The 12,499-nt window shown below is 45.3% G+C and overlaps 1 protein-coding gene across 1 annotated transcript in view; it reads left to right on the top strand.

The window, feature by feature from the left end:
• Nucleotides 1-10,979, top strand: part of ADGRG4 (adhesion G protein-coupled receptor G4) — a 57,170-nt gene extending 46,191 nt beyond the window's left edge. Inside the window, 7 exon segments of the mRNA XM_089904878.1 lie at nucleotides 2,013-2,091; nucleotides 5,157-5,191; nucleotides 5,288-5,298; nucleotides 5,354-5,419; nucleotides 5,422-5,637; nucleotides 8,440-8,593; nucleotides 10,614-10,979. Of these exon segments, the coding sequence (XP_089761004.1) occupies nucleotides 2,013-2,091; nucleotides 5,157-5,191; nucleotides 5,288-5,298; nucleotides 5,354-5,419; nucleotides 5,422-5,637; nucleotides 8,440-8,593; nucleotides 10,614-10,834 (782 nt within the window). The 3' untranslated portion in view covers nucleotides 10,835-10,979.
• The last annotated feature ends 1,520 nt before the right edge of the window (nucleotides 10,980-12,499 follow it).

Raw genomic sequence — 12,499 nt, 5'->3', positions numbered from 1 at the left:
GGCAACCCTCACCTCGAGTCAACTGGAAGATTGAAAAATGTTGTGGAAGAGGCTTCATGAATAACCCAGAAGGCGGATAACCCACATCTGGCTAACTGTGCAGGGGCTGGGAATAGCACTCATTCCCCCGGCATCACTCATTCTCGGCTTCCTCGTCCGACCCTTCTTCCTTCACCTGCTCCTTCGTGTTGGTATTCCCCAGGGCTGGCTTCTCATCTCCTTGATCTGCACATTCCACACACACTTTCTGGGGTGCAGGGGGGAGGCAGGCAAGGCTAAGGCTTGGTAATTGGAGGCAGGAAAAACTTGAGGAGTGTCAAGTACACACCCAAGCCAAGGCCAAGCCATGGTGAAGGCCTGACCGGCTCAACCAGTAAAGATACAACGAGCCGCTTTCAGACTCAGTTGATGACTTATGTAGACGGTGAAAAGACCAGTAGCTAAAGCTGCCAGCTCCCAGGTCCTTTCTCCCCACACTACAAAGAATGACACCCAAACCAAAGAGAGCAGATGGCTGCCACACGAGTCACAGGATTCCCTGCTGCTGACGCGCCAGCTCTCAGGTGAAGCTATGTGGTTTCCATCGTGCAGTTCTGTTCTGAGGGCGCAGGGTGCAAAGCCCCACCCTGCCTCAGAGCCCGGGAGGCGATGAGAAGCTGCATCATGACAGCCTTCTGGGGAGAAGAGTAGGAGATGGCCTCGGAGGCCCTCCTCACAGGCCTGCCTCGTCTTCTCGAATTCGTGGAGGATCACAAGGCATTCCACCCAAACTCAGATCAGTCGTGGTACAAGCCTTTGCCTGCTTGGTCTCTGGATCCCTGCAAGGTCGGCCAGGGAGCCACTGCAGAGCTGGCCCGCTACAGGGAGTCTCAGAGCATTTAAATATTAGACAGATGCAATCAACTGTTAGGAAAATAAATATTAGTCTCTGTTTGTGTTTGAAGTTCTGTCTTCCTAATGCCGAAACAACCTGTTGAAAAGGTTTCATTCCTTTATTTAAATCCCTGTCGAAGGCAGTAGATATATTTGTCCACATTTTTTAATAACCAGTAGGCATCTTTTTTGGTTTAATTAGCAAAGTGTTAACACAGCTTGGGGACTGTCTCACGACTTTCTTCCTAAATGCGAGACCTCCCTCCATCCCTCCCTTCCGGCCCCAAACTAGTATTTTTTTCATCTGCATCGTGCTGGGCCCTGTGCTAGGTGTGCCACACACAGAGCAGAAGGGACTGTCCTGTTAATCACAGGATAGGACGATGGAGGATTTCTCAAGATGCTTGGCACTCTGGGGTTTGAAACAGCTTTGGAAAGTATCTTACAAAACCCCTAAAATGTGTGCAGGTGTTATGCTCTTAATTTAGGAGAAAAACATTGTGAAAAAGAAAGAAGTCTTTTAAGTTTTGCAGATGTACAGGTAATTGGATTTTTAAACCCTGTGTCTATACTCATGTCACGTTTGACCACTTTGACTGAACTGATTGCTTTATTATACTTGGGCTGAACTGACTGATCGTTAACTGGTCGATCTAGTCAAAATGTCAAACTAGTAACGAGCGTGGAAACGGCTCCCCCGTCAGAAAAGCACTGAAGGCTGTAGCTGATTGCCTGTGCCCTTCCTCCAAGGTGGCCTAGACAAAAAGAGACCGGGAACTAAGGGGCAGCGTTGAAAGAGAGACAAATTGGCAGCCGATCCTCCGAGAAGAAATGCTTTACGCGAACTTGCATTCCCATGAACTAGATGTGCCAAGTTGATTTTTGGCACTTGTGCTATTTTTAATAACCAGTGGGTGTTGTACTGAAGCCATTGGCATGCTGTTTAGTTTAGCAGATTAGAGAACTCCTAGAAATGTTTAACCTGGAAGAATTCACAAACATTTTGCAAACAATGGTATTTTGATGCCCACACATCTGTGGCTCATTTAAAGTGTCTTAATGTATCAGTGCCAACACTCGTTGATCGGGAGCTCTCCCAATTCCTAATGGGATGCCTTTGGCTTGCTTTCTCACTCTAGGAATCCCAGCGATTGTGGTGGTGATTATACTCGGTATGAAAAAAGATCTGTATGGGACTCTGAGCTCAACGACTCCATTGTAAGTACCAGCATGGCTGCTTCTCCAGTGGTAACGCTCTTGGCCATCAGGGTATGGTGAGGTGCTCCCTGGCCTGAGGCTTGGTCTTGACACTGGCTTCAGGGAGGAAATTGGTCTCAGCCTTTTTACCCTAACGAAGTCATGCGTGCACTGATATAATGGTTAGGTGTCTGCGCTCAGTATGACCTTGGTCAATCAACTTACTTTACCTCTTCCTTCCATTTCCTCCTCTGGGAAACGGGGATAATAATGTTTGCTCTCAGTGTTGGGTGCAGATTAAAATGACACCATGTATATAAAGTGCTCAGTATGTGGCCTGTTCCATCGGTGATACATATCTGGTAGCGATTATTAATTAATGAATAGTTTATTTATCTATTTATTTATTTAATTTTTTGACTGGTAAAGAGCTCTCAAATTTATTAAATGGGACTATAATAATGATGTAAATACAATGCAAGAAAACATAATAAATAAAAGAAATCGACATTATAGACATCTGGCTGCTATCATGATTAGAAAGCTTGCAGAGCTTAGGAGTTGGAGCGGCCACTATAACGAAATACTGAAACGGGTTGGAAAACGTTTCTGTATTTCAACGACAAAGGTCTCCCCTGAAGAAGACTCCACCGCTTTCCTCTGTAAATTGGCTCAGCTTTGTTGTCCTGTGGTTGTACTTTTCTTTCTTGCTTTTTCTTTGCTCTTTTTGATATATAAAGCCCATCTCTTTGGTTCTCTCAACCACAGGTGCCAGAGAGTAGCTATTCAAGTCGCTCTACCTCTCCAGAACCTTCTTTTACAGGCCTGTAGATAGTTACCATGCAGTCCTTCAGACTGCACAACCTCACTTTACACTTTGGATTGTTTTTTACTTACCCGTATCCATTCTCTGTATCGTAGCCTCTCAAGTTCTTTTTCACTATAGAGTTCCTCTCCCACTGGACTGGAATCAAATGCACAAGGTCTTGCCCTCCAAACTTCTTCGTCTTTCATATTGAGATGACAGTTTCCAGAGGGTCAAAATTATATTGCCCCTGCCAGCAGATGCCTTGTAATTATAATTGCTCCTTATCCTTTCTCTTTCTCCCTTTTCTCTTCCCTTCCTTTTCATCTCCTCCTCCACCCTCCCTCCTTGCTTGTTTTGTGACTTAAAGGGTCCCCAGTGTGTATCTAATGGTGATTCTTCTTCAAAGATCAAAAGCAAAAGCAAAACCAGAACAAAACCAACTCCACTCCCGCTGAAAAAGCCCTTTCATGTGTGAATTGGTTAGTAAGAGGCAGACTGCTCTAAGAGCTTTTAAAAAATAATTATATTTTGAAGAAGTAATACATGCACACGGTAGAAAATTCAAATGTACAAAAGGGTAGAGGATGAAAAGTGAAGTCCACTCCCAACACCAAGCTTCCCAGTTTCCGCCCCTTGATGCAACTCTTATTGCCAACAATCGAATTTGTGTAGATATTCTCTTGCACACTTTGTCACCCAAATAGTAGATATACACTGCTTCGTACTTAACAGTATGTCTTGGAGATGATTCTCTAACCAAATATATAGCTCTGCCCTTTTAAAAGAGTTTTCTATAGCCTCTTTTAAGGCTGAAGATGATATTCAGGGAAATTAAGTTTTTCTGGGTTTTTTTTTTTTTGACCACGAAGTTGAATGTCTTTATTGTTATAAGCCACAGACATTTTGCAATGAATGCCCAATTCATTGCACTTCAGATTGGCTAATAAGCATGTGCAGGAATGCAGCAGCAATATTTATTAAATCTAAAATCTTTTTGAAAATTTATTTTTTTTAAATATTTATTTATTTATTTTGGCTGTGCTGGGTCTTAGTTGCAGCACGCGGGAATCTTTAGTTCCAGCATGTGGACTTCTTAGATGCAGCACGCATGCGGGATCTAGTTCCCCGACCAGGGCTCAAACCGGGGCCCCCTGCATTGGGAGCGTGGAGTCTTACCCACTGGACCACCAGGGAAGTCCTGACAATTTATTTTATTGAAGTAAAGTTGATCTACAGTGTTGTGTTAATTTCTGGTGTATGGCAAAGTGATTCAGTTATACATATATATAATAGTTTGCATTCGCTAATCCCAGACTCCCAATCCATCCCTGCCCCATCCCCCATCCCCCTTGGCAACCACAAATCTGGGGAACCCTAAGTATTAGATTCTATTAGGGAAATTAAATGCTTTACCCCTACTCCCTTGAGACCCACACAAACACACACAAACTCACATACAGATGAAAGTATCCACACCAACGTGAACAATATGACCACAGGGGATATTCCTAGCTCTGGAAAAGAGGTCTCAGCTAAGTTGACACACAGTTAAATTAGTGAAGCTTGTCTATGTTCAAAAATCACAGGTAATGCATGTAGTAATTGGAAGTGTTATGAGATGAAGTATCTGTTCCTATAAATCACTGCATAATTCTTCTTTAATAGAAACCGTAAAGCCGTTAATCAATCCAGTGACCAGTGTTGCCTTTTGGAATTCAAACCTGTAGCTGTGGTGCACGGTTGAAAATAAACATCATATTTGAAAGCAATACAGTTAGAGCTGTCTTCTTTTTGTTGAATTTTCATTAACTCTGATGATCTCATCGCCATTTGATATAGCAGTCCAAAAAGCCAGTCATTACCCGTGTCCTTTCACTGTGAAATTTATCATGCGAAGCAGAATTTATCCTGCAAATACAAGCTCAGGTGTAAGCCACTTCGGGGGGAATTACACAATTTGTTTTTCTGCTATTGAGGAAGAGAATAGCCTCCCAGGGAATTGGACTGAGAGGTTTCTGCATGTGTAGGGCAGAAATATCCTCTAGGATTTTTAACTTGACGCTGGGAAGAACCCTGGACTGGGGCTCAGGAGACTGGGGTTCTGGTGCCAGCTCTGCCTGCAGTGAGCATGAGAGAACTCTGTCGAGTTGGTTTACACTCTAGGCCTAGGTGTTCTCACGTGAAATGAAACTGACTCAGTGGTCATCAGAGTCGCATTAAAAATAGGAGTTCATGTTTCTCTACCTCACAATGGCCTTCTCTCCTTGGTCTCTTCCAGTTGTTGGATTAAAGATGATCCTATCTTTTACATCGGTCCGGGAGGAGGATCCCACGTGCCGCGGAGCGGCTGGGCCCGTGAGCCATGGCCGCTGAGCCTGCGCGTCCGGAGCCTGTGCTCCGCAATGGGAGAGGCCACAGCAGTGAGAGGCCCACGTACGGAAAAAAAAAAAAAAAAGATGATCCTATCTTTTACAGTTCAGTGGTGGCTGATTTTGCCTCATATTTCTCATGAATCTCTCCACGTTCTGCATTGTTCTTTTGCTCAGCCGAATTCCATGAAATCCCAAAGCCAGAAGACTCGACGGAAAATGATGCTGCATGACCTCAAAGGCACAACCAGCCTGACATTCTTACCTGGCCTCACCTGGGGGTTTGCCTTTTTTGCCTGGGGAGCTGTGAGGATCCTTTTCTTGTATCTTTTTGCCATTTTTAACACTTTGCAAGGTAACTGTTGCTTCTCTGTACTTTCTCTGGCTAGCTAAACCTCCATCAAGGTTTTTGCTGCTTTGGAAAATCTTACCTTTAGTATTCAGTATTTTTTCAAAGGAGGAAAAAATAATCCAAGGGGCCTCTGCTGCCTCTGCTGACAGGCAGCCACTAGAAACATTGGCTAGATGTTAGGGCTTCATTAAATGAGCCCACTCTCTCTTACTCAGGGATGTAGAGAGAAATCCAGATAGCTAACTCAACTGCAGCTAGCTGGCCATGTCTCTAGCGAACACTGATTGGCAATACACCCTACAGTATTCATTACATCAACACATTGTGCTCGTAAGTGTACAGATTCACACCTGTGTTGACATTTTGAAGTACATAATCCCATGGAACATAGCAATTACTGGACAGTAGAAACATTAAACTGTTGACCCCATAGACTCTGGCCGCATCAGATATCCTCATATTGTGGGAAGGAGCCAGGTTAGGAAATTGTAGAGCCATAGAGGATTGAACGTGGAGAGCAAAGAGCAGTGGGCCACGGCAAGAAGCCAAGGTTCTGGTCTTGGTTTTGCTACAAATCAGTCTTGAAAACGTCACCACAGCTGGTTGAATTAGATGACGCTAAACGAATGACTCTATAGCTCTTTAGTCTCCTGTCTGTTTTCTGGTGAAAGAAACAAAGGATTCATGAAGTTATTAAATGGTAGGCCAAAGATGGCATGAGGAGTAAAGGGTAGGGCTCTGGTTAATACACCCCTGATAATTGCTGCTGTTCATTATAATCTGATGTTGCTTATCTGAACATCTTGGCAGGAAGAGGCATGCAGCATGATTTCCTGGGCGTCTCAAAGTCCACCCCATGCTCTTATCCTCAAGTTTGGCCCAGCTCATTTGGGGTACTGGGGCAGGCTGTGAGTCGACTTGGGAAGTCCATTGAGTTAAGGTCTCCCTTATTGCTCTTAACTACTTATTCATTCAATAAACCCTTTTACCAGAGTACAGGGAACTGGTGGTCCCATAGGGTGCTTCAGCAAGAAAGAGTTCCATGGTCAAAGAAATTTGGGAAATGCACAAAACTACCCCTCCCCATTCTTGAAATGACACAGTGTTCACTAGCATGGTACAAGCTCTGAGAAATTCTGCTGGGGGGAAATAACTTTAAAAATTTGTTTTAAATTGAACATTTTTTAAAACCTCAGAATCCTTTGTTATTGTGGTTGTTAACCCCTGAGGAACCTTGGGAAATATGAGTTGCTCTGCAGTTAATATAGGCCAGGCATTGGCAAGGTGCTGCAGGGCGTGGGGGAAAAATCCAAAATAAGGTATACTCTTTGACGGCAAGTCCTGTGATTCAAGAAACCATCTCATTTTAGAGCAATGCAGTGTATCAATTGGAACTTTTGTCCCACTGGATTCCACCAACCTTACATAGCCAATTCTGATTGGAATATAAAGAGACACAAGATATGTTGTTCTCCGTCCGTGTGCCATCTTTATCCTTCTGACACGAGGGACAGAATTTTTAGGAGCTCTCCACACTACTGTCACGTGGTTTCCTTTGAGGCTACCAGCGCTTGGTTGTATCTTAGATCGTCAACCGAGGGCCCGGTGATGGTTCTACACTTCACCTCTTGACTTTACCTGGCCTCTACTGAGATAGCCTGGTCTCAGTAGCATGATGCTTTGAGAACGAAGCTGCCTTGCTCTAGAATGTGGACAGAGGTAGATTCGTGAACTAGGTGCCTGTGTGGATTTCTTCCTAAGCAGTAACTCCAGGCTACTCTTGGGCTCACGAGTTCTGAGGAGAAACACACTCAACCTTATGGAAAGAGGGGTTAAAGGAATAGCTGACAAAAGAACCAGAAAGCAAAGAAGTTTAGAGCTTAAAGCGGGGGAGGGGTGTTTTGCAAAAACAGCATGTGCTCCATTCCTGTGGTGGAAGGAGAGAGTCGTGTCTAAGCGGGAAGCCTGGATGGGTAGATGCAGAATCCAATGGGAGATCTCCTGAGGACGAAAACCAAAGCCCAGATCCAACACCAACAGAGCCAAGCTGTCTCCGTCTGTCAGATGCACTTTATGTCAATCAAGCACCAAGCCTTGCTAGTTCCTAGTCCCGCCTACAAGGTAGAATGTGCCATCTTGCAGAAGGGGGTGTTTTCAGAGCTCTGAGTTTCAAACTCGAGTTCCATGGACACACACACACACACACACACACACACACACACAGGTCTCAAATATTCAAAACAAGAATGCAATGAAACAAGTGAACAAATTAGCCATTTAAAAGACAGATGGCAGGGCTTCCCTGGTGGCGCAGTGGTTGACAGTCCGCCTGCCGATGCAGGGGACACGGGTTCGTGCCCCGGTCCGGGAAGATCCCACATGCCGCGGAGCGGCTGGGCCCCGTGAGCCATGGCCGCTGAGCCTGCGTGTCCGGAGCCTGTGCTCTGCAACGGGAGAGGCCACAACAGTGAGAGGCCCGCGTACTGCAAAAAAAAAAAAGCAGATGGCAAGTTTGTAATTCTGGCTGAAGGGGGTTGCCCTGTGGTCGTGTGAAAAAATGATGCTCTTGCTGAGCCATTTCTGAAGGAGGGATGCACAAATAAAAATGCAGGTGACAAAAACCTGACATCTTCCCTCCTGCCTATGTGCTGGTGAGTAAGCAGATCAATCTGTTATTGGAAAGAAAAAGGAAGGCTGTCAGGAAGAAAGGGCGAGCTGGCAGGCAGCTCATTGGAATTCACAGAATAACCTTTAAGTCTGAGAACTAGCTGAACTCCATGCAGGAAATCAGAGCAGTAAGAGGGGCTGGTTGTCGCTGTGGCCCCTTGTTCCTGCTGAAGCTGGAGGAGTTTTACCTGCTTGGAGACTGGGATTTGCTCTCATCAGGCTGCCGGACCACCTTCCAGGTAGCTGCTGCTCAGAAAAAGAGTGGAGGCTGCTGGCTTCCTCACCACTGTTGTTTGGTTACAAATGGAGATAAAGCCCTCAGGGGAGGTAGTGGGGCTTGTCACTTGTCACCGTTTAGCCTCCAGATTGCTGCCTCCCACCTGGAATCAGAGAGTCTCAGCGCTGGGGCCAGGAAAGCCAGGTCTTCCCGATCCAACTTCCCATCGAGTGACAGGAAGTCACAAGCCACCACTTGAAACTTCCTAGAGACAGAGAGCTCCGCACTCCATAAAGCAGAGTGTTTAACATCCCTTTTCTTTCTTTTTTTAAATTGAACTATACTTGCTGTACAATATCGTATGTTACAGGTGTAACATACAATTATGTATGTTACATAATTCTTAAAGGTTACACTCCATTTAGAGTTATTATAAAATATTGGCTCTATTCCCTGTGTTGCACAATATATACTTATAGCTTATTTATTTTACACATAGTACTTTGTACCTCTTAGTCCCCTACCCATCCCTCTCTCCACTGGTAAGCACTAGTTTTAATGTCTCTTTTTTAAATTTGAAATATATTTGACATATAGCATTGTGTAAATTTAAGGTGTACAACGTGTTGATTTGATACATTGTATATTGTAATACAATTGCCATTGTCGCTTCTAATCAGCTCTGAATCTTATCTGGGTCATCCTTTCCCGGGGGGGGGGGGGTTGGAGAGAGAGAGAGAACAACATCTTTTATAACCTAATCTTGGAAGGGACATGCCATCACTTCTGCCATATTCTATTGGTACAACATGGGAGAAGACTACATAAGGATGTGAATGACAGGATATGGGTATCACTGAGAGCCATCTCAGAGGCTGGTTCCCACTGCAGACCTTATCTCTCAAGCTCTAGGACAGACAGCAGCCCAGGAGGAAAACTGCGGTTGACATGAAACCTTGATACAGACCTTCTTGCTAGCACTGCCATTGAGAGGGAGGCTAGAAAGGTGACCTCAGAAAGCTAGTAATGGCCTTGGGGTTCCTTAGAAGGAGTATTGATGGTGACAAGAGTAGGCTTGAGTCTAGGCATTGGTGACAGCGAGTGAAAGAAGCTGAAAAAGACTGACCTTCTTCTCCTGGCTAGCGTTCCTCATTTTTGTGTTCCACTGGGTGATGAAGGAGCATGCCTAGTGGATACTGGTAAGATGCCATTTGGGGTAAGGTATTGAATTTACAGGTTTTCCAAACTGATGAGATTTACTTGTCTCCTGACGAGTTCATACACCATCAGCATCAAATGGAGGCTGTTTCCACGTCAGGAAAAAGATTTGTGCTTTTGTGCGGAGATGAATGAAGTCAGGTGAAGGATGTGACTTCGGCCATATTTTAACATAATGAAGCTTCGCTTTTGGCCCAAATTCCTTGGACTGCTTGTCCTTGCTGTCACTTAAGTCTCAATTCAATTAAAAGAACACTGATTGAGTGCCTACGGTGTTCCGGGCACTGGGTCACAGGGGCTTTCTGGCCTGTAGCCAACAGTTGACTGAGCAGATGTGGGAAGCAAGAATTCATAGTGGAGGAGAGACCTTGTCAGCATCCCTAAGATGCCTGGCTGGTGGGCAGCCCAGATGGACCAGTGGCCCTTCCTGCACGGTGGGAGGTATAGTGGACTCTGGTGTTGCCTCTGAGAATATCTCCAGTTCAGGCAAACTGGTTTTCTATGCATCAAAATGCTCTTCCATCCAATTCAGGTAGCTTCGCTCAGTCTCAATGCAAAGCTCAGTTTATTGCCTTTAGGGAAGGCGATGCTTGAGCTAGAAGATGCTATAAGTAGCACAGAGATCCAGTTCCTTTTTGCTGGGCATGTCAGTAACCTGCTGGTCCCTGTGCTGGGCTCTAGGGAAAGCGGTCTTCCTTGGTAAGTGAATTGGCCCTGCCTGTACCACACATTATAGTTCAAACTTACTTCTCACAACTTCATAGAAAAGCTGCCTCCTTGAGGTACCCAGAATGAACAGACTGTACATTGGGCTTTATATTTTTTAACAGGATTCTTAAGGTATAATTTACCCATTTGAAGTGTAGAATTTGATGAGCTTTCTGTTTTTAACTGTTTGGGGAGTCATTTCAGATGGCAGCAGCCGGTGTGGGCTCAATGTTGGGCAGAAACAGGAAAGACTGAAGAAAACCTTTGTACACAACTTGTTGGCACCGTCCGTCAAGTCAACTGCAACTAGTTCCATTTTCAAATCTTTAGGCTCCGCCCAAGGCACTCCTTCAAAAACAAGCTCCCCAAATGGTGAGAGAAATGGCCACACTGTCTATACTTATATTCCAGAGGTATTGAATTAGTGTGAGGCCGCAGACGTGGTCTTGGGAAATGATTCCTCCTCAAAACGAAATGCACATGTGCATGAGCACACCTGGGCTCACTCTGGACTGAGAAAGTGTGCATAGAAGCACCTAGTGGCCTTAGTATGTACAAATCAGTGGGTTATTAGATTCATGGAGGAGAGAAGAGACTGGAGGTAAAGAGAAAAAAATTGCATGGGTAATTGCAAACAATCGTCACAAACTGTTAAAATCCGAAGGCACCTCATACATTGTCTAGTGCAATCCCCTCATTTTACAGATGAGGAACCTTAAGCAGGAAGAGGAGAATGCCTTATGGACAGTCCCGTCAGCAGCAGAATTGGGGCCAGAAGCTAGTGGCCCCCAAGCTAGTGCTCATCACACCCCACCGAGAATACCGGCTGAGCTGCACATTACTCTTAGAGGCTCACCTTCTTCCACAGGAAGCCAAGCTTCTAGGTACAGAGACAGACGTGAGGTGGAGACGGGTGTTAGGAGGGAAAGTGTAGGGAAAGGATTGCTGTAAAGGCCTAAAGTAAGCAGAAAGGCAAACTAGAGCAAAAACTTAAGAACTTCAAGGTGATGTTATGATGACTCCGTGTTCTGGGCTTCCAGATGGACCATAGTGCAGTGGCCTTTGGTTGCCTTTCTTAAAGACCAGAGTAGACTCCGGTTCACACACAGAACACCTCCGGTGGCCTAGCTGTAGTCATTCTCTCCATCTCAGTGCTGGTGGTAGAATGGCCTCATCCCCCTGTAGTTTTCATTCTATTGGCTCCATCAGCAGTTCTATTTCCGAGGGCTGTAGGCAATCTGGAAGCAGTATGGTGGGTTAAAAAAAAAAAAAGGCACCAAACTTAGAGTCAGAAGAGTTTGGCTCAAGTCACTAACTCCATGACCTTGGGCACATCACTTCCCTACTCGGAACTACATTCCCTCTACCTTCAACATGGTGGGGTGTGGGGGGCAGGATGAATCATCTCCAAAGGGCCTACCAGCTTCAGGACTGTGTGAGGCCACACCACTTTCCAGTTTAGGCTCACTGACTAGTGTTGGAGTCTCTGCCTCCATTTCTACATGGGCAAGTCGGTGCATGTGAAGAAAATCTTTCCGTGGCCACAAGCGTCCATCACATTTCTGGCCAGCTAACTTGCAGATATGTTGTTGCCCATGTGGAGCCACTGGGGAGCCATGGCATATAGAGGCACGAACTGCGGAAGGTTTTTAGTGGATAATAGTTGGATCTGATTGGGGAATATTTTCAAGAGGGTGAGTTAGGCTTGGCTCCCCTGCTCTCCTTGAGGGATATTGTTTCATCAGCAAATATACAGCCCAAATGGACATACTTTTCTTTGAAAGAGTAGTAGTAAATACCATGTCCAGGATTTTAATGGCGTTGGACCAAGCTATAGACCTGGAGAGCCCAGGGGCCTGCAGCCAGCACTGAGATGCTTGTCAGTTATGACAGTAACTCAGCCAGTGGGGCAGGTAGTCCAGCCTCTTGGGCCACAGGTTCTACGACTGCAACCTGGATGCTGCCATCAGACATATGGCAGCCAGAAACTCGATTCCATTGGCAATGAGTGAAAACTTGCACCCTCTGTACCACTAGGCGCTCTCAAACTTGAGAAACAGCTGAACCTTCAGAGCAGGAATATCAAATTC

This window comes from Delphinapterus leucas, chromosome X, assembly GCF_059928025.1.
Source record: "Delphinapterus leucas isolate spDelLeu-1000000601 "Yukka" chromosome X, BTC_Dleu_Yukka2, whole genome shotgun sequence".
Taxonomy (NCBI): domain Eukaryota; kingdom Metazoa; phylum Chordata; class Mammalia; order Artiodactyla; family Monodontidae; genus Delphinapterus; species Delphinapterus leucas.
This window is presented reverse-complemented; position numbering and strand designations above follow the sequence as displayed.